Raw genomic sequence first — 27,278 nt, 5'->3', positions numbered from 1 at the left:
CTTTGTCCTTATTCTACACATCAAATCTGTGACCAGATAATAATGATTTTTTTTTTTTTTTTTTTTTTTTTTTTTTTGCGGTACGCGGGCCTCTCACTGTTGTGGCCTCTCCTGTTGTGGAGCACAGGCTCCGGATGCGCAGGCTCAGCGGCCATGGCTCACGGGCCCAGCCGCTCCGCGGCATATGGGATCCTCCCGGACCGGGGCACGAACCTGTATCCCCTGCATCGGCAGGCGGACTCTCAACCACTGCGCCACCAGGGAGGCCCAATAATGATTTTATCTCTGAAATACTGGTAAAATCTTTTTTCCATTTCTGTTGCTATGCCGTTCTTGAGGCCTCATTTTCTTTCTTGGGTGATTGCAATGGCTTCATAACTACTATCCCTGTTCTAGTTCTATCCTTTCCCAATCTACTCTCTTCACTCTAGCTAGAAACACATTTTCTACAAAGTTAATCTTAATTTCCTCAGCTGGGTGGAATATCTTCCTTCTTTGGGCTTCTACAGTATATTGTATGTTACCTTTCTCGTAATATTGTTATAATTTGTTCACTCCTGCCTCCCTCAGTCATAGTTGACAGATATTTATTTACCTTAACTGTGTGCTGGGTACTGTTCTTTTGCTGGTGATTCAGCGGTGAAAAACATTGAATCTTTCCCCTGAGGAGTTTATGTTCTAGTAAGGAGAACACAGACAGTAAACAGGTGAACACAGAATTTTAAGTATGAATAAATGCTCTGAATAATGTAAAATTGGAGTATGTGAAAGAGAGTTGATAGGTGGTTAGGGGGTTGGTCAGAGGAAACTTCTCTGAGGCAGTGATATTTAGTTGATCCAGGACTAATGGGGAGGCACCAAGTGAAGAAGTAGGGGGAAAGTCTTCAACAAGTAGAAGGAACATAAAATATTGATCTAAAGGCCCAGAGGTAGGAAAGAACCAGAGAAAGAAAGTGCTTGAGGAGAGGAAGAGTGGAGGATGTGAGACTAGAAGAGGTAGGCAAGGAATAGTATAGTTGAAGTATAAGTATTACATGAGAAAATTTGTTCAAAGACCCTAGCGTAGTGTCTGGAAAGTGCTAGGGTGAAAACCCAGAAGGCAAATGTTATTAAATAAATAATAGTGATTTATCCATTCTTTTAATCATGGACATTTGGTTGTTTGTAGTTTTTTGCTCTTATAAACAATGATTTTATGTATGGTCTTGTACATGAATCCTGGTACTCATACGTAAGTTACTCTAGGTTATATAACTTGGTGTAGAATTACTGCTTATATGAAAAAATATATGTATTTCATAGTAGCAATATGTACAAGTTGCTCTTGATCCATACGTTTGTCAACACTTGGGATTATCAGACTTTCATTAAAAATATTTTATTATGAAAAATTTCAAACATATACGCAGAGAAAAAATATAAGGAACCCTCATGTACGCTTTATCCCACTTCAACTGTTATAAACATATGGGGCAGTCTTATCTCGTGTATATCTTCCTCCTCCCTTTGTGGATAATTTTAAAGCAAATCCTAGGCAAGTATTATTTAATTTGTAAATACATCAGTGTGTATTTCTAAGGGATAAGGACTTTTAAATATATAACTGTAATACTATTAGCACAACTAAGTAAATTAACAATAATTTCTTTATATCATCTAGTATTTAGTGTTCAAATTTTCCTGATTGTCTTACAGATATCATTTTGAGTCAGGATTCATACACAAGGTTCACACACTTTTAATTTTTTTAATATGTCTATCACATTGCTTCTCTTTCTGCATAATCTGTCTTTTCAGTCTGTAGTATTTCTTTTGCTTTGGTCTGAAACATCTTGAATAAAATGTGTTTAGATGGTTATCTGTCCTACTTTGAAATTCATTGGGCATCCTGATTCTAAGTATTTTTCATGTTTTTGAACAATTTTGAAAAATTCTCAATCTGACTTTTTGAGTAGTGCATCTCCTGCGTTTTTTCTTGTTTAGGAAGTCTTATTAAATGCATGTTAGACTTTCTCATTATCTTTCTTGTTTTTTAAATTCTTTCATGTATTTTGTCTCCTTTTTTTCTTGGGGAGCATGTTATAATATCTTCAGATGTATCTTTCAGTACATTAGTTCTCCCCACAGCTGTGTTTATTCTGTTTATTCCCCCACTGAGTTTTTAAAATTTCAATCATGCTATTTTTATTTCAAGAAGTTCTGCTTGGATGTTTGTAAATTTTGAATCATATTTTCAGTCCTTTCTTTCCTTTAAACCAGAAGCTTGCAAGTTATGGCCTGCAAATTTTGCAAGTAAGGCTTACAGATGCTGCATTTGTAAATAGTTTTATTGAGACATAGCTGTGCTCATTTAAGTATTTCCTACAGCTGCTTTGGTGCTACGGCTACTGAGTTTAGTTGCGAAAGAGACCTTATAGCTTTCAAAGCCTGAAATATTTAGTCTGACCCTTAATGGAACAAGTTTGCCAAACTCCCTGCTTTAGATATATAAAACATAATTATTTCGTTGTTTGTATTATGTATATGGTAATTCTAATATTTATAGTCTTTTAAGATTTTTTTGTTTATTGTTTCTGTTGATAGTGGCTTGTTTTCACGTTTCCTTCTGTGTTTATGATTTTTGCTTGTGCACTTAAATATTTTAGGTTACTCAGACTAAGGGTGGCTACCTAGTTGGGTGGGTGGGTGGGTGGGTTGAGGTGGTGGTTGATGTTTGAATTTGCTTCTGCTGCCCAGGAATATGGTATACCAAGGGCTACTTTAAATTAAAATTCTCACTTTGAGATTTTTTTTGGATCATGCAAAAGAATATATCTAGGTTCCAAAGACACCTGTGGTTGGCTTAGAATCTTAGGAAATTCTCTTTTTATTTGTTTTGTTTTTGTTTTCAGCTTTACCCAGAGATACTTTTCTTTGTTCTCTGCCCCTTTTGCATGAGTGTCCTTCTCAGTGTATCAGACTTTATGGCTGATGAATTGCTTGTCTTGCACTAGTGTGGGTAAGCCCACACTCTTTAGGTCATGCACTTAAGCTCTACAGCAGTGTTTCTCAAGCTCTAGTCTTGTTTTGGAGGTCCCCACGACCTCAGTAGTTTGCTAGGAAGACTCATTATGGCAAAAGGATGCAAAGCAAAATTAGCAAAGAGGAAAGGTACATTGGGTGAAATCTGGGGGAATCCAGGCACAAGAGTCTAGTGTCTTCTCCCAGTGGGGTCACATAGGACATGCTTCATTCTCCCAGCAATGCATTGTGATAACACGTGAAATATTGTCCACCAGGGAGGTTTGTTAGAGACTCAGCCCCAGGGTTTTTACTGAGGACTTGAGAAGTAGGCAGCCTGCCTGGCAGGTAACAAAATTCCAGACTAACAGAATGAAAGCAGACGTTTGGCATAAACCATATTGTTTGCATAAATGGTTTAGGCTCAATGAGCCACTCTTAGCAGTTAGGGTGGTAGGAAACCTCTGCAAGTATTTTTCCAGATGTAAGCCAGTGACTGACCTGGTAAGCAGACCTTTTTAAGGAAAAGCAGTTAGGCCTGTTAGGTTAACGTTTTCTGTGTAAATGCACAAATGAAGCACGTGGGGATGTTGATTTAGTGAAGAGTCAGATTGGGTAGGTATGGGAGGGCCCAAGATTCTGCATTTCTAACATGCTGCCAGGTACCCATGTCGGTAGTTCACAGATGTACTTTAGTAGCCAGGTAGTTGCCCTGAAGGCCAGAAGTCTTTCTTTCCAATAGTATTTTTATCATAAACAACAAGTCTTTATTCTGAATTGGTAGAAAAGTTTTTTGTTGGGGGTTAAATTCTCTGTGCTGACAGACAAGTTTTTTTTTCCTGGAGTGATATGGTTTATTTCGTATTAAACTTTATCCAACTTGAATGAGGAGATCTAAATTTATACCTCAATATTGGCATATTTTGTGTCATTGGGAGAATGGAAAAAGTGACAATTTCAATGACTTTGTTGTAGAAAAGAATGAAGGATCTGGACTGTTGGTAATATTAATTGTACAGACCCACAGTCTCTTATCCACAATTTTGAAAAACCAAAAACACTGAAAATGAAAGCTGTTTTTCGGAAATAATGTGACCTGACAAAACCTAACCTGACCTAAACTCATTTGGCAGCAAAACCTGACCAGAATTTATATTATCTCAGTGTGTCTCCTCACGTTTCATCTAAAAAATATTACTGTATGTGAGTATGTAGTACTGCCCCTAACCTTGTTGGGATTGTTAAATCTGTGGTATATTACCTTTAAAATTAAAAAATTTTGAATTCCTAAACCTATCTAACCCCAGCATGTCCTATGAAGGATCATCTAAAGGTCGTATAGTAGAAGTATGGAAAGAATTATGTTTAAAAGCACTATCAGAATGCATAAATAAATATAAATATATTAGCAGTTAGGGTGGATCATATTCAGACCTCCTGTTCATGCAAGATATAACCAAAGAAATGCATTATATTGTTATATTTATAATAGTTCAGAGCTTTTAAAGGTTAAAATTCAAACAGCATTTGTAAATTTACTTTTAGATTTTGATTATTGGTGTTAATGCAATTATTTATGCATGCCCAAGTGGAATGTACAGAAGAATAACAAGTAGTAAATTTGTAACTAGAGGACTTGTTTGCACTTGAATTACACAGATCAATTGTGTATTATGGCATTTTTGCACAGTTAAGATCACCATTGCCCAAGGTTCATGAAAAAGCTTAATTTATCATGTGTTTCCCATATGCATGGGACTCCAGATTAGTCAATATGTTTTTGTCTTGATAATTTTAGGTGAGGTGTGTCTGCTTTGATGTATATAACCATAAAAACATAAACAATGCTAAATACGGCAGTATCAGCAAGGCACTGATTCAGAACTTAGTAGTATTATAAAAATAAGATACTATTGTGATATAGTCTGTAGAAGAGGTGCTGAAGATACATATGCTAAGATGTCTCAGTGATATTTGTTGACTACCTGAATGTAATTTTCTAGTTCAGATAATATTACTATTGCCTAAAGAAGGAAATTTTGGAAAGCTTTATTTTTTTCTTAAAGGATGAATTAATTTGATTACAGGACATACTGAATTAGAAGTAGATAGAGTTATGGAGACAGTGAAAAGAGAAACCTGAGGGCAAATGATACAACTTTAGGTAATATCAAAGAGTATAAAATAGGAGGAGGGAATGCAGACCTTTAAGAGAAGTACACAAGCAACAGTGAAAAATAGGTATGAAGAGGACCAAGACTGTAATTATAGCAACCAAGGGAGAGAAGGTGGATTTGGTTAGCATTGGTCATTAGTTCTATAATGGAAAAGTCAGGGAGTTTGAAAAGCTGAGAAAAAGCCTTTGTATTGGGCAAATAGTAAACTCGTAGAGAACAACTTTAGTGGAATGGTGGCCTAGATACCTGATGGGTAGAATTTAGAAGATGAGGTAAGAATTAATTAACTTGAGCCTCAGAGAGATTTGGTAGAAGAAAGGTGTAATGTCACTTCAAAAAATGGGAAACAGTGGGCAGAAGCATTTTTTTTTTTAAAGATGGGTAAAAGCTAGTGAGAGACTTAGGTCAATGAGAAATAGTGAATAATTAAATGATGGAAGTACTGGAATTAGGCAGTAAGATGTAGAACCAAGAATACAAATGGAAAAGTTAGAAAATAACATTGTAATAGCATTTTTCAGATTTCTAACCCACACTCAAATTGTGTCTTGCAGCCAAAGTGTATTTGTACTCTTTGCTCCTTTATTAGTTTCTAAGAGGGAAGTCCTTAATTACATTCATAGAAGCCACCTGTCAGACAAGTGATCTGAACTATAGTCATGTTTCATAAAAAACATGAAAGTAGCTGTACAAGCAAAATGTACAACTAACTTTGTAAATAAATCTAATAGGCTGGGTGTATATAACAATTAATTGCCTCAGCTTTTAGGCACAGCTGTTCAGTTCTTTTACAGGGTTCATTTACATAGTGAATTGTTTCAGAGAGAAACAGAATTTTTCTCTTACAATAAAAGATTTCTAATTAGGGGATTGTGGAAACCTAATGATTTAATAGATTAAGACATAGAAGTTTTAGCAGAACATCCAGTGATTGTAATCTTTATATAATAATTGCTTTTAGTTATTTTTACTAACATTAGAGAATGTTCTAATTGCAGACAGTACTTTTCATACTGTTTTTCTGCAGAAAAGTAGCATTAAAATAAATGCCATGACAAAGATTCTTTGAATCTTTTCTGTAGCCTGGTGAATGGCCTTTGTGTATTCTTTGTATATACTTGTGTATACTTTGTACGTGTGTACAAAGTAAAAGTGCTTTGTGAATTTGGTTACAGTTCTGTACTACAGTTATCTCATAGCAAGTATTATAAGCCCAGGCATTCTACTAATCTCTAATTTTATTGTGAAAAAGGGAAAGAGATGAACTCTAAGAAAGCACTTCATATTTTTTTTCCTAACAAGCAACTCTTCTTCATTTTCCACCACAAACATCTAAGCCATCTTTACCAGAAAAATCTTTAAAAATTCACAAATTACTTACCATTTAAAAACAGATAATGATGGAATGATTAGAAGATTATTAGGTAAATAGTTGGGCTTTAGTTCTTTATCTAACTAGTACAGCCTGGGGACATGATTTCTAGTGCTGGTATGAATGTAAATATCGATATAATGCTTGGAGGGAGGGGGTGTGTAGACAAGGATCAGGAAGGTGATTTTCTGAAGGTAGATGGCAGGCTCAAATTTCTACCTTTTCTAGACATTGTCATTTAAAATTTTTATACTTGACAAATTTGAATGGGTCATGACAGTTACATTGCTAATTATATTAAATAGGTATGTTCTTACCTTAGAAGGTGAGATCCCTTTTCAAAGCAATAGAAAGATGTTACTTATGGTTAGGTTTTGGGGGAGTAAATTTGTTTTGGTCCTCAGAATTTGAAAAATAGAGACATTAAAGCAGTGTGATCTTTCTTATTTGCTCCTCTTTTATATACATCTCTACTACAGTTATTGTTATTATAATCATAAGACAGTATTTCCATTGTAAATTCTTGTGTTTTAATATTCACAGTGTGACCTGGGGCATTCAATAAATTTTGCTGGGGGTGGTTACTGTGTGTCAGACATCATTCTAGGTATTAGGGTGACACCATAATGGTGACCAAAGCTGACTTATGGGGAGATAAATGTCATCCAATCATACAAGTAGATGTATAATTGTAAACTGGTGTGTACACTGAAGGTGCATTCTCCTTTGAAAGGCAGAACAGTATAATAAGGTAGACTGTAGGGCGATTGCATTTTGGGGAGTGAGATAGACTCTAGAGTCAGATTGCTTAGGTTCAAATCTTATTACCGTGTCTGGTATTTGTGTGACTTCAGGCAAGTGAATTAATGTCTCTAAGACTCATTTTTTAGCTTGAGGATGATAATAATAGTACCTACCTTCTATGGTTCGTATGGAGATTAAAACAGGTTTTTCATGTAAAAATATTAGCACAGTATATTGTAGCATATAATGTACTAATAGTTATTATTCTTGTGTCAGTGGATATTATTTCACATTGTAATATATTCTTATTTGAAAATGATACAGAAGCATATTTCATAGAGTAGATCTTATCTGTTCTTCAAAAGTTCAGATCAGATAAATCCAAAGGGATATGAGAATCTAGTTACATGACATTGTGGTAGTCTTTATAGCATGTTTCAAATTTCAGTGTGCATAAGAATGACTGGGGTGCCTCCTACAAATGGTACAAATGTGGGTCACTTTCCAGGCATATTGATTCTGGAATCAGTATTTCTTATAATTCATGTATTTCTTAGAAACACAGGTTTGAAAACCACTGGTCTGTAAGTCTGTTTCTGATGCAGACCAAATAGTCAATTATTTTGTCTCATCATTTTAAGGTATAACATGTAAGGTGTTTTTTGTTATTTTTGGTGCATATGCTTACTACAAATGGTAAAAAAAAATTCCCCTAAATCTATACTTGCTCTAGGATTACTTATTAGTAAATAGTGTCATACATCAGTATATCCAATCTAGAAACCTGGATTCCTCCTTGATTCCTCCTTCTACCTTTCCTTCCAGCTCTAATCCATTACTGATGAAGTTTCTTACATGGAAGGTTTTTGTAACCTCTATTTAAACTTGCCTTTCTTCTCCCCTACAGTCTTTCTAAAACACAGAGCTGATCATGCCATCCACTTCCATAAATGTCTTCCTTAATAATTATCCATTGCCCAAAGATGTCTAAATTTCTTAGTATATCTTATAAGGCCATTGGAATGCAGCTCCACTTTCCTATATTTCCTATCATCTTGTTTTCTGGGAATATTGAATTTTTTGCCGTTCCTTGAGAAAATACCATATTTTTTTTCATGTTTACTTGTTGTGTACATTCTGCTTTTTCCTATCGTATACGCCTAGAAAACTTATTGCTTATGGTCAAGAATCAGTTCCCATGTCAATCCATCCCCAAATAACTATCTCACTCTCTTGCTCAATCTTTCTTACCCAGTGTTTATTGAGCACCCACCATGTGCCTGGCATTGTTTCCAGGCCAGGGATGCATGTGTGAACAAGACAGTTTTCTTGTCTTCACTTGTCATACAGTCTAAGTGAAGTCTCTATCAAACAGCCTCCTTTTATCTTATTCCTATAGTATTACTATGAAGTGTTATATATACCTCTATTCCCATTTAATTTTGATCTCCAGGTCTGAGACTGTATCTTGTATTTATTAATATTCCTCACCTAAGCAGTTGGCACAGTATATGGCCTCTGGTGAGCCCTGAAATGTACAGTTGAATAAAACTTAGGAATCTAAATATAAAGCTACTCCCAGGATAGATCAAAACTATACTTTACAGGAGACATTTGTACTTTCAGTTATATAAGTAATAAAATGACTAAATACAATCTAGAGGGGAAACCTATGTTCCCACTATACTGTCCCCACTATATAACGTCATTGTTATTTTATTCTTTACAGAAAATATTTAAGGAAAATTGGGAGGAATATTCTGTCATTTGAAACTTAAAAGTATTTTAAGCCATTTATATCAATTTATTTTGTGATTTATTCAAAATAATGATTTGAAATAAAGATTATAGACAGTATTCTAATTATTGATATTATATATCCATACAACTTTTTTTTTTTTCTTTTTGGCGGTACGCGGGCCTCTCACTGTTGTGGCCTCTCCCATTGCAGAGCACAGGCTCCGGACGTGCAGGCTCAGCAGCCATGGCTCAACGGGCCTAGCCGCTCCGCGGCATGTGGGATCTTCCTGGACCGGGGCACGAACCCGTGTCCCCTGAATTGGCAGGCGGGTGAGCTCTCAACTACTACGCCACCAGGGAAGCCCCATCCATACAACTTTTAATAGAAGTTCTGTTCAAGTGAATTATTAACTATTTCCAGCTGACTTTATTTTTAATGTTTTATGCCTAGGTCAGTCCTGGTCTGTATCTTACAGTTATGTAATGACATGCTTGTAATAAAGCAATTAAAGACATGGTTTTGTTCATAGAACTTTTAAATGATCACATCAGTGAACTGGTAGATGTCACTTGTTTAATTTATCCAGTCAAAGGTACAAATGAGAAGCCTCAAGAAGGACATTTCTGCCACCCCCCATTAGTGTTTTTATCTTTTTCCCTTGAAATCATTCAAAATGAGCAATTCTTTGGGATTATAGAAAAAAAGACATATTTTTGTAAAAATAGAAAGAGGAATGTGTAAAATGAGGTAATTTTAAATCCAAAATTGAAGTGGAGGAAAAGAGATCTGAACCCCTGGGTCACTGGGAAGACAATCTTAAAATGTTGCAGATCAGCGGAAGCTGCCTTAACCTCTTCTTACAAAATTGTATTGATTAGAGTAGGACACTGGGACAAGAACCCAAACAAAACTATTCTCTTCCAGCCTCTGGGAAAAGGAGATAGAGAAAAGATCTAGTTGTAAGAAAATTTTACAAACAGTCGTTGAATTTTAACTGTCTACTCTTATGGTGGTTATATCATTTATAATACAACCTGGAATACTTTGGGGAGTGAAAGGAGGTGGTATTAATAATTACACTGGCACAATAGGTATAAGTTAGAACCTAGGCAGTTGAGATACATGTTCTGTCATAACTGCTGCAATAGTGGTATGAAGAATGTATCATGAGAACATAAAGAAGGGAGCTTGTAGGTTAAGGAAAACCTTTACACATCTGAGTAAGACTTCTGAAGAGTGAGGATTTAGTCCAAATTGGGTAGGGAAACAAAGGGCATGCCAGGCTGAAGAAACCTAGTGCCATCTTGCTGTCTGTGTAGTCTTGCCTCTGTACGCATCATTCACTCTCAAGAGGTGCTTCATGTCCATCATTCTTCTAAAGTAGCCCTACGAAAGTGTTCAGTTTTTAGTATAATAAACCTAACATTTAAGAAAGTTATAAGGGCTTCCCTGGTGGCGCAGTGGTTGAGAGTCCGCCTGCCGATGCAGGGGACATGGGTTCGTGCCCTGGTCCGGGAGGATCCCACATGCCGCGGAGCAGCTGGGCCCGTGTGCCATGGCCGCTGAGCCTGCACGTCTGGAGCCTGTGCTCCGCAATGGGAGAGGCCACAACAGTGAGAGGCCCGCCTACCGCAAAAAAAAAAAAAGTTATAACTAAACTGATTTACTTGCAGTAGTAATTGATAGGTTTTCCTTGCCTATCTCTACGACAGTATTTATATTTAAAATATACCAGTGATTAAAAAGGTTATCTGCTACAGTTGCTTGAGAGGAAAAATTATTATTTTCAGTATGTGAGGGTAGATAATACTTGTTTTGCATTCCAGATTGTTACACCAGAACAAATCGATGAAAATTACAAAGGGACAGAGTTTGGCATCAGTATAAGAGACACTATTTGACTACTCTATCAAAGATGGAATAGGCTCTCTTAGTAAGTTTTGAGTTCCTCTGCATTAGAGGTAAAAGGAAGGCCCTTTTTCCAGGATGCTATCATTGGGATAGATCATTTCCCTACTAAATTATATAACTCTTTGATATTAATAATTGTTAGAATTTCAGGAAATGTTAGAGAGTTTGAAGCGGTGCTTCCTCAACTTTTGGACCTGTGGGTAATGGTGAGAAGATGTACTCCCAGTGTCCTTGCTGGTAGAGGAGACAGATTTGCTGCTGGCTTTTACAGAGGTAATACCAACTATAGTTATGCCATATACTTTTAATCCTTTATGTCTGCTCACAGTAATCATAGATAATATTAAATATATAATTAAATACATACCCAATTTATGTAGTCGTGTTTAATTTTGTTAAATTCTTATGCACCCAACTTTTCTAGCTTGTTTCTTATTAGCATTTGTTCATGTATATTCACAAATAGATCACAGAAAATATTGCTCACCTCTGCTCCCACTCCTAATTCCTCTGACATTTTCAAGAAGGCAAATAAGACAACAAAAGTTTTACTTCAAAAATGAGCAGATCTTGGATCATAAAAGTAATGCACGGGACTTCCCTGGTGGCGCAGTGGTTAAGAATCCGCCTACCAGTGCGGGGCACATGGGTTCGATCCCTGTTCTGGGAAGATCCTACATGCTGCGGAGCAACTAAGCCCGTGGGCCACAACTACTGAGCCTGCACTCTAGAGCCTGTGCGCCACAACTACTGAGCCTGCACTCTAGAGCCCACAAGCCACAACTACTGAAGCCCGCTTGCCTAGAGCCCGCGCTCCGCAACAAGAGAAGCCACTGCAATGAGAAGCCTGCGCACCGCAACGAAGAGTAGCCCCCGCGTGCTGCAACTAGAGAAAGCCCACGCACAGCAACAAAGACCCAACGCAACCAAAAATAAATAAGTAAAATAAATTTATTTAAAAAAATTAAAAAAATAAAAGTAATGCACTAAAACATGTAAGCAAAATTCATTAATTTAGACACACTAATATGTGAATTAACCATTTGCCTGGGCTAGCCACATAACTTTCACATGATTGATCCATAAAAATTGTTTTTGCTAAACAAATAATAACTAATTTTAATTATAGTTGCTACTATTTATTGAATATCTGTTCTGGGCTAGGCACTGTACTAAGTAAGTTGCACCTCACACCTTGTAACAATGCCTTCAAGGTTAGGTAATTAGTATATTCACTATAGGTATGAGAAAATGGATGCCTGTCAGGTTTAGCGACTTAGTCTAAGGCTACATGGTTTGTAGGTGATTAAGCTAGATTTGAATCCAGTTCTTTTTTATTTCAGAGTTCTTTCTATTATTCCCAAATAGATGTATGCAAGTAGTTTTTGGTCATTAATTTACTATGTGTACTTGAAACTAACTTTATTTAAAAATCAATTTTATGTTGTATATTTTTTGACAGGTAAAGCTATTAATATGATTTATTGCAGCATGTTACAAAGCAGTATATATTGAAAACATTTTAAAATAAGTGCATGTTTACTCACATATATATACATATACGTGTGTGCATGTGCATATGTGCACATACATGGAGAATTAAGCTAAAGGGGGAAAGAATATATATGTGTATATATGTCTGTAGATGTATAGAGATATAGATGAAAGGTTTCTTTACTGTAGTTTTCTCTTGGTGGTTTTCTGTATGTATATATGTATATATACATGTATGTGCTTATATAATATTAAATTGCTGGATATTGACTATAGTTATTCCATTACCTCCAGAAAGAGTCATTGGGAACACTCATAGGACTTAGAAGTTACACAATAAGAGGAAAAGAGCAACTGTAATTTTAGCAGTTCTTTTGTGTTTTGCTTCCTTGCATTTGAATGGTTGGCCATCATCGCCAGCTAGCCACAATTTTTTTTTTCTCTTTTTTCCTAGCCACATCCCCCTGCCCCCCGCCCCTCTTTGTCCTTTAATGCAGCTCTGGGCTAAACTACTGGGCTTCAGAGAAATCCTAGTGGATTATCTCATTTGTGCTTTATATCAGTACTTCTCACATAGCACAGTTTTGGAGAGGCTGAACTGGAAACATTAAGTGAGAATAGGAAGAAATAAAGAGAGGTAAACCTCTCCTTAAAGTCTCGTCCCCGTCCCCCACCCCACCCCCCAGCCAATAAAAAAAACACTGATCTCAGCTTGCTCATATAGTTTAAGTTCTGACTGTCTAGCATAGGAGTTGGCAATCTACAGCTCATGAGGCCAGGTCTGTTTTACTGAAACATAGCCACACTCATTTACTTATGTATTTTCTACTCTTGCTTTCTTGGTTACAACAGAGTTGAGGTTACAACAGAAGAAAAGAGTTTATGGCCTAAAATACTTACTGTCTGGGCCTTTTTAAATTAAAAAGTTTGTATACTCCTAATCTAGCATGTAAGGAAGAAACCAGGGACTTCTTATTTCATTACCAGGGGAACTTTACCCTACTATTTCAAGTTAGAGTTCCTCATAGGAACATTGTAGCACATGAGCATTACATAGTATTTCATGTCTAAAATGGCCCTGAATACTATTTTTGAATTGGTCTGGGAAGTAACATAGCTTCTGGGAGGAAACATGTTCTGTCTTTCAGGAAATATATTATGAAGAAACTTTGAAATTCTTCCATATTACAATTCTAGTTGGGTGTTCCTGGTAATTAATTATATAAAAGAGAAAGGGGTAAAGAGGGCAAAGAAGAAGAAAGGCTGATTCATTTTGATTTGGATTGACAACAGCACCTGCATTGTATGTTAGGTTCATTTTATGTCATTATTCATCAGGCAAACATTTGACCCAATATTGGCTTCTCATTACCTGTCAATTTTCATATTGTGTGCATAGGGGTTTTTGTTGTTGTTGTTTATCAGTTTTCTTCCATTTGTATGTAAGGTCCAGTAAGGAATAATCTGTCTTGCTCATTGATGTACTTCCCCAGTACCTAAAACAGTACCTGGCCATATAGGTGTTCAGTTAATGTTTCTGAACGAATGAACTCAGACTAGGGATTTTATTTTTGTCACAAAATTGTGGCTTTTCAAAAATGTCTGCAATCAGTTTGTACTTAGAAAATAGGCAATAATTAGAAATATGCAAGCCTTTGTGAAGAATATATCTTCAGAGTAATCATCTTAACTCTTAGTCCTATCACATTGCATAGTAGTAACTGTGTCCTTACGTTAGCAAAAATGTTTGATGCCTGACAATTTAATTATAAATTGGTGTAAAATGGTTAGGTTATATATTTCCATTAGGTGGATTTCACACTGGCTTTAAAGATCCTTAACTCTGGTTTTGCACACTACTGTAGGTTCTGAATTGCTGTAAGAGTTGTTATAAAAATTGTATTAAGTTCGCAAGTATAGTTAAATCATTTAAAAATCATTGGCTTACTCATAATTTTTCTTCCTCAGTGTCTCCAAACAGATACCATTTATAACAAAAAGATATTACTGAATACTAGCAGTGATCTATTCATGGTCCCTTGCAGTTTTTTTAATGAGCTCTGATCCCACCCAATGGTGAGCTGTTTTCATTCCATATTTAAGACAACCTAAAAGAGTCACTAATTTTAAAGACATACCCTGAACCATTTAAAAGTAGATCGAATTTCATTGGAGTTTAAAAAAAAAAATCAGAAATTTGTAGGAAATGCTCTGAAATCAAATGAATGATCTGAGTATGTAGTAATTTCAAAGTGATTGGAAATAACTGGGTTATGTAATATGCTTAGTGGTTTGACACTAACCAATTTGTGGTTGTCATGGCTTACACTGAGTATAACAGAATGGCGGAATGTAGGCAGATGCAAGCTAAATTTATGGAACAATGTGACCAGTTTCATTTGCTGAGGAAAAGACTGATTCAAAACATATAGCCCCTTAGTTCTGTGTTAACATCTAAATATCTCAAAGGAAGGCATAATGGTTCTTAAACTAAAATATCAGTAATGTGACAGTTTTTTTTTCTTCTTTAGATTGTGCTTTTGTTTAAAGCAAATAGGATGCTGAATATATTAATAGAAAATAGCTTGAGGAATATTGACACTCTATTCCAGGGTTTGGCAGACTACCAACTGCAGGGCAATTTCTGGCTTTGGCCTGTTTTTGTAAAACAAGTGAGCTAAGAATGGTTTTTACATTTTAAAAGCTTTTTTTTTCTTTCAGTATTTTTTTTTTTGAAATAATCTCACACAAGGTCATTAATCACTGCATAGTGCCCTGTTATATAGATGAGCCTTTTAAAAAAATTTATGTATTTATACCTGCTGCATTGAGTCTTAGTTGCGGCATGTGGGATCTTCATCGCATGCAGGCTTCCCTGTAGTTGTGGCGTGCGGGCTCTAGAGTCCGTGGGCTCTCTAGTTGTGGTGTGTGGGCTCTTCGTTGCAGCACATGGTCTTCTATCTAGTTGCGGTGCACAGGTCTCTCTAGTTATGGTGCATGGGCTCTAGAGCGTGCAGGCTTAGTTGCCCTGTGGCATCTTAGTTCCCCAGGGAGCCCAGGGACCAGGGATTGAACCCATGTCCCCTGCATTGGAAGGCGGATTCTTAACCACTAGACCACCAGGGAAGTCCCTCTTTCAGTATTTTAAAGGTGTTGCTCCACTGTCTTCTCGTTTGCCTGTTTTCCACGAGAAATTTGTCATTCTTCTTATTCCTCTGTATGTAACTTGTCTTTTTTTATCTGGTTGATTTTAAGACTTTTCTCTACCAGTGGTTTTGAGCAGTTTGATTATGATGTGCCTTGGTCTAGTTTTGGTCCTGTTTCTTGTGCTTGGCATTGATTGAGCTTCTTGGATTTATTGGCTTATTTTGATCAAATTTGGGAAGTTTTCATCTATTACTTCTTCAATTAATTCTTCTATCACCTAATTTTTTCCTTTGAGGACTCCAGTTACACATATTGTAATTGTGTTAGGCTGCTTGAAGCTCCATAGTTCACTGATAGTCTTTTCATTTATTTTTTGTTCCCTTTGTGTTACATTTTGGATAGTTTTTATTGCTTTGTCTTCAAATTCACAATTCTTACTTTCTATAAAAGCCATTATGCTTTTATTCCCATCCAGTATATTTACATCTGAGACATTGTAGTTTTCATCTCCAGAAATTCAATTTGAGTGCTTTTTACACTTTTCATGCCTCTCCCTAAGTTTTTGAACATATAGACTACAGTTTTAAAAACTGTTTTAATGTCCTTTTCTGCTGATTCTAACAGTTCAGTTTTGGGTCATTTTCAGTTGATTAATTTTTCTGCTTACTATGAGTCATAGTATGACTTTGCTTCTTTGTATGTCTGATGATATTTGGATGCTAATCATTGTAAATTTTGCTTCATTAGGTGTTCCCTATTTTTTCTGTTCTTATGATTCTTCTTGAGCTTTGGTCTGAGACACATTTCAGTCACTTGGAAACAGTTTAATTCTTTCAAGTCTTGCTTTGGAGATTTGTTAGGTGGGATCAAAGAAATGTTTAGTCTATATCTGATTGTTGCCCACCACTAAGCCAAGACTTTTCTGAATACTCTAACCAATGCCCCATGCACTATTAAGGTTTTCAATATGGCCATTAGGAACAAGCACTGCTCCCTGTCCTGTGTGAACACAAGGTACTCATCCCTTTAATTCTTTCGAGTGGTAATTTCCTCACAAACATGCGCCAGTCATTGCTATATTGACTACATAAGGGATCCCTTTGCAGGTGTCCAGTGTTCTGTCTCTGTGCAGTGCTCTCTTCTCTAACACCTTTTGGTCTCCTTGGACTCTGAGCTCTGTCTCTTCAACTCAGACAGTTTGTCTGGGTTTCTCCCCTCAGCACCAAGGCCTGGAAACTCTCTAAAGACAGTAAGCTGGGGCAGTTGTAGAGCATGCTTGTTTATTTCTCATTTCTCAGGGATTATTTTTCTTTACTTCTTGATGTCCAGTGTCTTGAACTATCATTTTATATATTTTGTTCAGTTTTTTGGTTGATTCAAATAGGACAGTATTTTTGATGCCTGTTACTATTGTGTCAGTACATTGTGGCCAGAAGTGAAAGTTGTGTTTGGGGTTGGGGTTGAAATTTAAGAATAAGTGGTTGAATAATTCCAGGTGATGATACACAGAGTTGTGCCATAGGTATAAGTGGAGTAGAGATGTGAGGGTCATTCAGTGAGTCATCCACGTGGACTTTGAAGTCTCCTAAGTAGCTAGATTTGAGAGAGAGTGTAAGACTTTAAAGAAACCAAGAGCCAAAGTTGTGAAGTTTTAATACTACACGGTTTGTGTGTTTGGTTAAGAAAATGCTCTTTTAAAATTATGTTAAATTTCTTTTGTCTGTTCTAGAACCTTCTGATAACTTAAGGGAGATTCTCCAAAATGTGGCCAAATTGCAAGGAGTATCAAATATGAGAAAGCTAGGCCATCTGAATAACTTTACTAAGGTAAGTAACTTCATTCTTTATATTACCATCTTAAATTCTTTTTTCCTTATTGTACTTATTAGATGCTTCTTAACCACCATTAACAAGAAATTCTTGAGTATTCCTTCAGTATTAGTGCTTTCCTCTGCTGCTTCTCATGGATTTTTGTCATATGTTTTAAAATTTAAAAGTATATTTGAATAATGGGAAGCATTATATGCTTGTTGTAAAAAAATTGGTAGGTTCAGAAGCAAATAAAGAAAAAAAAACACTGAGAAGTCCATAATTCAATCTCCACTATTATTCACAGAGTGATGTATTTCTTTTGCCTTTTTATATTCATTTTTATGTGATATTATAGGATAAATATGTTTGTACATAAGTACCTGTGTGTTGCTTTTCATAGGTGTAATAATTTCCAGAGAAGAATTACAACTTCCTCTCTCTTTCCCTAATACTCTATTCCCATTATCTGGATCTCAATTAGAGCTCAAGATAAATGTAGGGGCCCTTGTCTCAGATAAATATTGACTTGATCTCTGTTAGCAGACAAGAATTCCCAAGTTTGATAGATGGATTGGTGTGCTTTTGAGCCTGGTAATGCTGGACAGCCAACTCTTGGAAACACTAAAATGCCTGTTATTTGAGGTGATGCCATAGATAGAGAGCAAAATGCCTTCTTTGGGAAAATTTTTTTCCCTTTTAGTTTACTAAATATAAACTGTTATACATTTTATTTTATTTTTTTATTTTTAAATTTTTGTTGAGGTAGAGTTGATTTATAATGTCATGTTTCAGGTGTGCAGCACAGTGGTTCAGATTACATATATATGCATACACATATATATGTATTCTTTTTCAGATTCTTTTCCCTTATAGGCTATTACAAAATACTGAGTATAGTTCTCTGTTGTACATTTTAAATGTAGGAATAACTGTTTGTTCTATCCCCTTACTACTCAAAGTGTGATCCATAGACCATCAGCATTGGTGTCACCTTGGAGCTTGTTTGATATGTACAGTTTTTGACCCCACCCCAGACCTACCGAACGAGAATCTACATTTTAATGACTATCTCAGGTGAATTTGGGTGTACATTAAAGTTTGAGCGGCACTGTTTTAATCCTTCCAAAATGTTTAATTCTTTGCTACCTGGTAGTTAGACTGTGGCTTGGATTTGATTTTATTTCATAGAAGTAGAAGGGGACGAGAATATAGTCACTATGTAACCAAGTTGTTTTTTTCAATATGGTGCTGTGTGATAAATATTTACAAAATAGATTAGTTTTTTTTTTCTTTTCATAGTTAGGGAAACATACATATGCATTTATTTTTTCTTAGTGAAACTTTGAAATATTCTGGCATTTTATTTTTATATAACAGATGAGAAAATTATTTTGTATGAGGGATGACAAAGTGGTTTTTTTAAAAACAACTTTCAAAAACACTGAATGAGTGCTTGTGAAGGGGTTTTCAAAAATATCCCTGTGATGCAGACCTACTAGAGAATGGACTTGAGGATACGGGGAGGGGGAAGGGTAAGTTAAGCTATGACAAAGTGAGAGAATGGCATGGACATATATACACTACCAAACGTAAAATAGCTAGCTAGTGGGAAGCAGCCGCTTAGCACAGGAAGATCAGCTCCGTGGTTTGTGACCACCTAGAGGGGTGGGATAGGGAGGCTGGGAGGGAGGGAGACGCAAGAGGGAAGAGATATGGGAAAACATGTATATGTATAACTGATTCACTCTGTTATAAAGCAGAAACTAACACACCATTGTAAAGCAATTACACTCCAATAAAGATGTTTAAAAAAAAATCCCTGTGTATATTTTAATTTTTATCAATGTAATGAAAGTCTTCAAATACATTTCTTCAGTGTGCTAGTCAGATAATACCAAGTTTTTAAGACCTAGAGTTGTTCCACAGTTGCAAATGGCATCTCCTGGTTTCACTCCCTCTATTAAATTTCCCAGTTTTATGTTATCATTCTTCACCCAACCCTAATAATAATACGTCTTACCACTTGCCTAGATTTAACTGTTAAAAACAATTAGTAGAGGTTTTTGTCCTGTTTGAACTCATGGTTCCTGTCACAACCAGGTTGACATCTAGATATGTAGTTCCGAATCTCTTGACAACTGGGATTCTGAAAGTTGGGAATGAATGTAAGAATGGCAGTGATTTCTGTTATTCCACTTTGGCACCAGAATGGGTACTAAAGCAGTCTTAAAAATCTACAGCAGCACTATGCAGTAGACATATATGTGAGCCACATATGTAATTTTAAATTTCTAGTAGACACACTAAAAAAAGTAAAAGTGAAATTATTTTTAATATATATTTTCTTTAGTCCAGTATATCCACATTATTATCATTTTACATAATTAGTATAAAATATTAATGAGATATTTAATATTTTTTCATGCTAAATTTTTTAAATCAAGTGTGTATGTTATGCTTATAGCACATCTCAATTCAGGCTAGCCATATTTCCATGCTCACAGCCACCTGTGTGTGGCTAGTAACTACTAACCATAATGGACAGTGTACATACAGAACTTTTTGGAATAGGAGTAGTTTAAACATCTATTTCTAGGAATCTGTTGGACACCTTTCTTTTTCCCTTGTCTATTCTCCATTTATTTCTATCTAGATCCCAGTTTCTCTAGGGTTAAGGTCAGTTGCCCTCTCTCCCTTTTTCCCTCCTCCATTTCTTTGTTTTTTTGAATTTTTCCCATAGTATTTCACTAAGTTGTTCCCTCCACTTGGTCTCCTTGATTTGTGTTCTCCCAGTCTCTTCTCCCATTTCTCCTTTCTTCTACTCTCCTCCTCTCCTTTTACCTCCTTCCCTGCTTCATCTCCTCTTTCTTCACCCTTCCCTATCCGCTTCCCCCATTCCTCCTTCCTTACCTGTTTCTGCTCTCCTTTCCTTCCGCCGTCACACCACTGTAGAGTATAGAATGATGCATCTCTGTAATGAAGGCCCTAGGCTTTTGAGCTTTTCATATTCTTGTTTGTTTTGCCATATCCTTTGTTTACAGTTTTTATAATTCTCTCTGAAAAGGGCTGTAGTAGCCCTCTTATACGCTGTTTTAAATTATTTATGGATTTAAAAATCAGATAAACATACTTACTGGAATTTTTCTACAATATGAGGGACTAAACCTTGGGTCAGGGTGTGAGGGGCTGTTCAGTTAGTAAAATCCATGAACATGAGACTTGATAAAAACTTACTTGGCTGCCTGGTGATACAGTGAGGAAAGCATGAACTTCAGATCAAGTAAATGGGATCTTACAGCCCAGCTCTGACCCTAACAAGGCAGTCTTGGGCAGATTTCTTTACTCAGAGATAATTTTGCTGCAATTAGAAGCAAGGTGTCAGTACAGTGCCTGGTACATAATATATACTCCATAACAGGTAATGCCTTACAACCTAGGGTTTGTTTTTTGTTTTCTTTTGCATTTTTTGCCACTTTTCAGGAATTTTTGTTGACTCTAAAAAGGTGAGTCTGCTTAATAGCTTGAATTGCAGGTTGGTAAGCTGTTACTGTAACAGGGTTTTTCAACATGAGCAACATTGACATATTGGGCCAGATAATTACTTGTTTGGGGAAGCTGTCTTGTTCATTGTAGTGTGTTTAGCTGCATCCCTGGCCTCTACCCACTAGATAGCAGTAGCACACCTCCACCAGTTGTCACAAGCAAAAATGTCTCAAAGCATTGCCGAATGTTTCCTAGGAAACAGAGTCATCCCCTAGGTGATTAATAAAGGTCTGTAGGTTTTATTATAAAATTTCTCCAAATACCTAGCACAAAATAAATGCTTATTGAATTTAATCATAATATAATGTGTCTTTGAATTCCATTTTGTTAGCGAGCTACGTTAATATATATTTACAGAGCTGGTATTCTTTTAAAATCTGTAAGTTCATTAACTTACAGAGTAAAATTTGTAAATTCTTAGAAATCTCTAAGAATAGCTTTATAGAATAAGAAAATAAGAAACAGGATTATGATTCCAGGAGACCGGTTAGACAGGAGTTAGTTGGTCACCCTTCACTGTGTTCCTATAATAGGTTATATATGTGTCTACTAAATTTTATCTGCTCTTTTATCATTATTATTTATTGTGTGTGACTATCTTGTTAAACTGAGTTTATTAAATACAAGAAATATGTAGTATTTAATTTTTTACTCTTATATCCCTCTCTTCCCCAAATCCTGGCACATAACAAGTGTTTAATTAAAGGTATGGTATTACATTGGGATGATTTTGCAGTTTAAATAAGAGTTTTTGTTGTACTAGCATTTGTTTTGTTATTAAGTAACAAAACAAACTAGGATTAAGTTAATTTAGTAGATGAATGGGACTAAAATGTTGTAGAGGGTGGCCTTTATCTACAGAATTAAACCTCCTTTTAAGGTATAAAGAGAGGGTGCTAGTGTTGTGATCCTAGAACCATGTGAATGTCACACACCCATGCTTGCCTTCTGACATCATTTCACTAGATAAAGTAATGTGTATAACAGGCTGCTGATGAATATAATCTTAGTATTCTATTTTTAAAACTGACAACATGCTCATAATCTAAAGACCTGTTTTTAAAGATGAAAATATTTTAGCTCTTTTACATTTTAATGTTCTCTTTTCCTATATTTAATCTCATATAGTAAAAGCTCCAGAGGAATCTTTATTTTGTTCTGTTTTTAAAAACTTCAAAATTATATAAGTTAAATATAAAAATTTAAATGGTAATTTAATATGGTAATTTACAATATATGGTAAAAAGTGAAATTCCTCTCTCACATCTCCTTCCCATCTACCTTCTTACCCTGACAAAAATACCGTTCCTCACAGGTAACCACTAGAAAGTATTTATTCTTCTTCGGTATAATTATAAATACGTTTGTGTGTGTGTGTGTGTGTGTGTGTATTTCAGTGGGTTGTGAGAATTAAATAAGCTAAACAAAACGAAGTGTCTAATATAGTGCTCAGTTTATTTACCATTTATTATATGTATACATAAAGGTTTTTTTCAATGAGATCTTGAGATTTATTGATTTGTAGTTTGTGTTTTTTCCACTTTCCAATATATCATAGAGTCCTTTCCTTTTCTATAAATGTAGATCTACTTTTTAGTAGCTGCATATGTGTGTTGATAGATGTATGTGTGTGTGCATATCCATCCATATGTATGTATATGTATGTGCATCCAAGTATACATACATATGCATAATACATATACCGTAATTTATTTAATCATTCCATCATTAGAAAATAGAAGTTTTTTCCACCTTTTTGCATTTTAAATTAATGTATTAGTAACACTTGTGTAATGTCTTGTGTAGGATAGAATTTTAAAAGTGTAATTATTTAGCCAAGAGCATTTGTACTTTGTATTTTAAAACCTACTTATAATTGCCTTCTGAAAAGACTATGCTGTGGAATTCTAATTTGTGATAAGATTTTTTGAAGTTTGGATTATTCTTTCTGTTGCTTATTGAGGAGAACTCTTTAGTTAACCTTCAGAGACATATAAGTAAAATGGGAATAGCATTTAACTGCCCAGTTTTAACTGATCATTATATATTTTTTAAAGTTAATAATTTTAATAAGCAGCTCAGACATTTTTATTACCTAGAGACGGTTTAGACTTCTATTTTAACTTTGTCAGAATATAATATTGTTGATAGCCCCCTTTGATTATTTTAGTATTTGTAAGAAAGTTCTGTGGATTAATGATAACAAATAGATTGATGTTGCACATGGATTTTAATAGGCAAAATATGCCAGTGACATGTTATCAAAACCTTTACCTCATTCATTCATTCATTCATATTATTTTTTGGCCATGCTATGCGGCATGCTGGATCTTAGTTCCCCAACCAGGTATCGAACCAGTGCTCCCTGCAGTGGAAGCGTGGAGTCTTAACCACTGGACTTCCAGGGAAGCCCCATACCCCATTTAAAAATAAGATATTATGTAACAGTATTTGTTTTGTTTATATTAAAAAATTAAATTTAATAGTTATGCTCATAAAATAATTGCGGACTTATGATATTGAATGCTTAAGTTGGTTTATAAGTAACAAATGTAACAAACCTAATTCAACTGAGCTAAAGTATCAATAAAAGGGAGTTATTTACTCTCATGATGTGGAAGACCACACGTCAGGTCTTAATTTCAGGCAGAATGACCTAGAGGTTGAAAAAATGTTAATTGCATTCTGTCTCTCCATTTCTCAGCTCTTTCTTTTAGGTTAGCTTCATTCTCAAACACTTTCCATATGACTAAGATACATCATCTTTATAGCTTTCAGTCATAAAAGGAGAGGGTAGCCCTCTCTTACAACTTCTACATGAATTCTGGTCCTATTTAGTGACATTAAGCTAGGTATTGTGACTGATAGTCATAAAAACACATGGGGTGGGGAGTGACTGAACTCCAGTGAAATATGTGATGTCTAATAATTTAGCATTTTAAGCAACTGTTAGGATGCTAATTCTTACATTTTGAAAGGTCTTTAATGATTTCTAAGCATCAACAGTAATTTATTCTTAATATTAAGAAACCTATGTGGTAGGGCTTCCCTGGTGGTGCAGTGGTAGAGAGTCCGCCTGCCGATGCAGGGGACATGGGTTCGTGCCCTGGTCTGGGAAGATCCCACATGCTGCAGAGCGGCTGGGCCCGTGAGCCATGGCTGCTGAGCCTGCGCGTCTGGAGACTGTGCTCCGCAATGGGAGAGGCCACAACAGTGAGAGGCCCGCGTACCGCAAAAAAAAAAAAAAAAAGAAACCTATGTGGTAGGGCAGGCATTGTTATAAGATAGAATTGAAGAAATTGCTACCTAATGATTGAAGGTTAATTAGTAATTCAGTCAGTAGTTGAGGCAGGATGAGATTCCCATTGTTTAAATTTACCAGTTCAGCGTTCTTGTTATTTTTGCCTATCTCTTTCCCAGAGTTAAGAGTTAAAGGGTTTCAGCTCAATATCAAAAAAACAAACAACCCAATCCAAAAATGGGCAGAAGACCTAAATAGACATTTCTCCAAAGAAGATACACAGATTGCCAACGAACACATGAAAGGATGCTCAACATCATTAATCATTAGAGAAATGCAAATCAAAACTACAATGAGATATCATCTCACACCGGTCAGAATGGCCATCATCAAAGAATCTACAAACAATAAATGCTGGAGAGGGTGTGGAGAAAAGGGAATCTTCTTGCACTGTTGGTGGGAATGTAAATTGATACAGCCACTATGGAGAATAGTATGGAGGTTCCTTAAAAAACTAAAAATAGAACTACCATACGACCCAGCAATCCCACTACTGGGCATATACCCTGAGAAAACAATAATTCAAAAAGAATCATGTACCACAATGTTCATTGCAGCTCTATTTACAATAACCAGGTTATGGAAGCAAACTAAGTGTCCATCAACAGGTGAATGGATAAAGAAGATGTGGCACATATATACAATGGAATGTTACTCAGCCATAAAAAGAAACGAAATTGAGTTATTTGTAGTGAGGTGGATGGACCTAGAGTCTGTCATAGAGTGAAGTAAGTCAGATAGAGAAAAACAAATACCGTATGTTAACACATACATATGGAATCTAAAAAACAAATGAACAGAAATGGTCATGAAGAACCTAGGGGCAAGACAGGAATAAAGATGGAGACCTACTAGAGAATGGACTTGAGGATACGGGGAGGGGTTAGGGTAAGTTGGAACAAAGTGAGAGAGTGGCGTGGACGTATATACACTACCAAATGTAAAATAGATAGCTAGTGGGAAGCAGCCGCATAGCACAGAGAGATCAGCTTGGTGCTGATCCCACCTAGAGGGGTGGGATAGGGTGGGAGGGAGGGAGACGCAAGAGGGAAGAGATATGGGGATATATGTATATGTATAACTGATTCACTCTGTTATAAAGCAGAAACTAACACACCATTGTAAAGCAATTATACTCCAATAAAGATGTTAAAAAAATGTTAAAAAAAAGATTAGAGTACTGTGAACGATTCATTGTATGCCAACAAACTGGATAACCTAGAAGAAATGGATAAATTACTAGAAACATACAACTGACCAAGACTAAGTCATAACATATATATGGAATGTTAAAAAAAAAATGGTTCTGAAGAATCTAGGGACAGGACAGGAATAAAGACCCAGACATAGAGAATGGACTTGAGGACACAGGGAGGGGGAAGGGTAAGCTGAGACGAAGTGAGAGGGTGGCATGGACATATATACACTACCAAATGTAAAATAGATAGCTAGTGGGAAGCAGCCGCATAGCACAGGGAGATCAGCTCAGTGCTCTTTGACCACCTAGAGGGGTGGGAAAGGGAGGGTGGGAGGGAGATGCAAGAGGGAGTAGATATGGGGATGTATGTATATGTATAGCTGATTCACTTTGTTATAAAGCAGAAACTAACACACCATTGTAAAGCAATTATACTCTAATAAAGATGTTTAAAAAAAGAGTTAAAGTGTTTGATTTGTAGGGTTTGTTTATTTAAATCAGTAGATGATTAGTAAGGTAGTGAGTCAGTTCACTACAAAATTTTTTTATTAAAATAATTTATTCTTATTCCTAATATTTTGGAACTTAACAGTAGATGAACTCCTGGTGATTAAAAGTAAAAGCGTAATGTGTCTTTGATAATCGAAGATTTAGAATCTTATCAACGTCTTCTCTGATTTTTTAAAATTAAATCTATTTATTTATTTATTTTTGGCTGTGTTGGGTCTTTGTTTCTGTGTGAGGGCTTTCTCTAGTTGCGGCAAAGGGGAGGCCACTCTTCATCGCGGTGCGCGGGCCTCTCTTGTTGCGGAGCATAGGCTCCAGACGTGCAGGCTCAGTAGTTGTGGTTCATGGGCCTAGTTGCTCCACGGCATGTGGGATCTTCCCAGACCAGGGCTCGAACCCGTGTCCCCTGCATTGGCAGGCAGATTCTCAACCACTGCGCCACCAGGGAAGCCCTTCTCTGATTTCTTATTCCTGATGTATGTGAATTATTTACATATAGAAAATTTAGTTTCTATTTGGGATAATTCTAATTCAAATGGATATTTTCATTTAAGACTGATTAATAAGACCCTCTTCTATAATTCTGTAAACAGTATGACAGCACAATTTAGGCACCATTGAAAGCATAGCCCTAATATCTCTTACTGTCCCTGGAAAATAGGCAGATGATTCTGACTAATATACTGTGTTTCATTGCAAAGTGTTTTTTAGTTGTTACTGGTGATTTTTCAGTTTCCAACTGAGTGGACATTTTTCTCAGAAACATTTCTTGCAGTTCAAATACATTTATATTAGGTAGCAGAAAATGAAACTCCTTTCTAAATAATTTCCAAATTGTGTGTGCTTTTTGGAAATCATAATAATAACTTTGAAAAAATTTTTACCTTTTCAACAAACCTGCTAATTGTAGCAAATGTTAAATAGTGAACAGTTATACATTTTGTGGTTTGAGAAGGGGAGTAATTTTGAAATTATGTTTCTCTGAATCTGTAGTTTTCTGCAAGGATATCTAGTAAGTGTGAAAAAGAAAATGCAGGAAAAGAGAACCAAGTACATACTTAGGGGAGAAACTAACTCTTGACAGGCTAAGATTTTTTATACTTCTACGTTTCAAAGCATTTCATTTTATTAACAAACTGTAGCAGAAGAATGGAAATGCTGCCTTTTTAGAAATGGAGTTGTTTTAAGAAAGCAACATTTCTCCCATTTTAAAAGCACAGTATCTTATATGTTAATAATGTTAATAATAGAAAAATGAAGAAAAATGAAGCTTAGAATTTTTTTTAAGTTTATGAATTAGAATACATCCAAGGTCTAAGTGATAACACCAT

At 35.8% G+C, this 27,278-nt stretch overlaps 1 protein-coding gene across 5 annotated transcripts in view; it reads left to right on the top strand.

Moving 5' to 3' along the window:
- The window catches only part of RICTOR (RPTOR independent companion of MTOR complex 2), a 122,029-nt gene that overhangs the window by 15,452 nt on the left and 79,299 nt on the right, over window positions 1-27,278 (top strand). For all 5 annotated transcript variants that reach the window (XM_081233209.1, XM_081233208.1, XM_081233206.1 and 2 more), the window contains exon 3: window positions 17,316-17,413. In XM_081233209.1, coding sequence (XP_081089335.1) covers window positions 17,316-17,413 — 98 coding nt within the window. The remainder of the gene's footprint in view (window positions 1-17,315; window positions 17,414-27,278) is intronic.

The sequence above is a fragment of the Mesoplodon bidens genome (assembly GCF_964165515.1).
Source record: "Mesoplodon bidens genome assembly, chromosome: 4".
NCBI classification, from domain to species: Eukaryota; Metazoa; Chordata; class Mammalia; order Artiodactyla; family Ziphiidae; genus Mesoplodon; species Mesoplodon bidens.
This window is presented reverse-complemented; position numbering and strand designations above follow the sequence as displayed.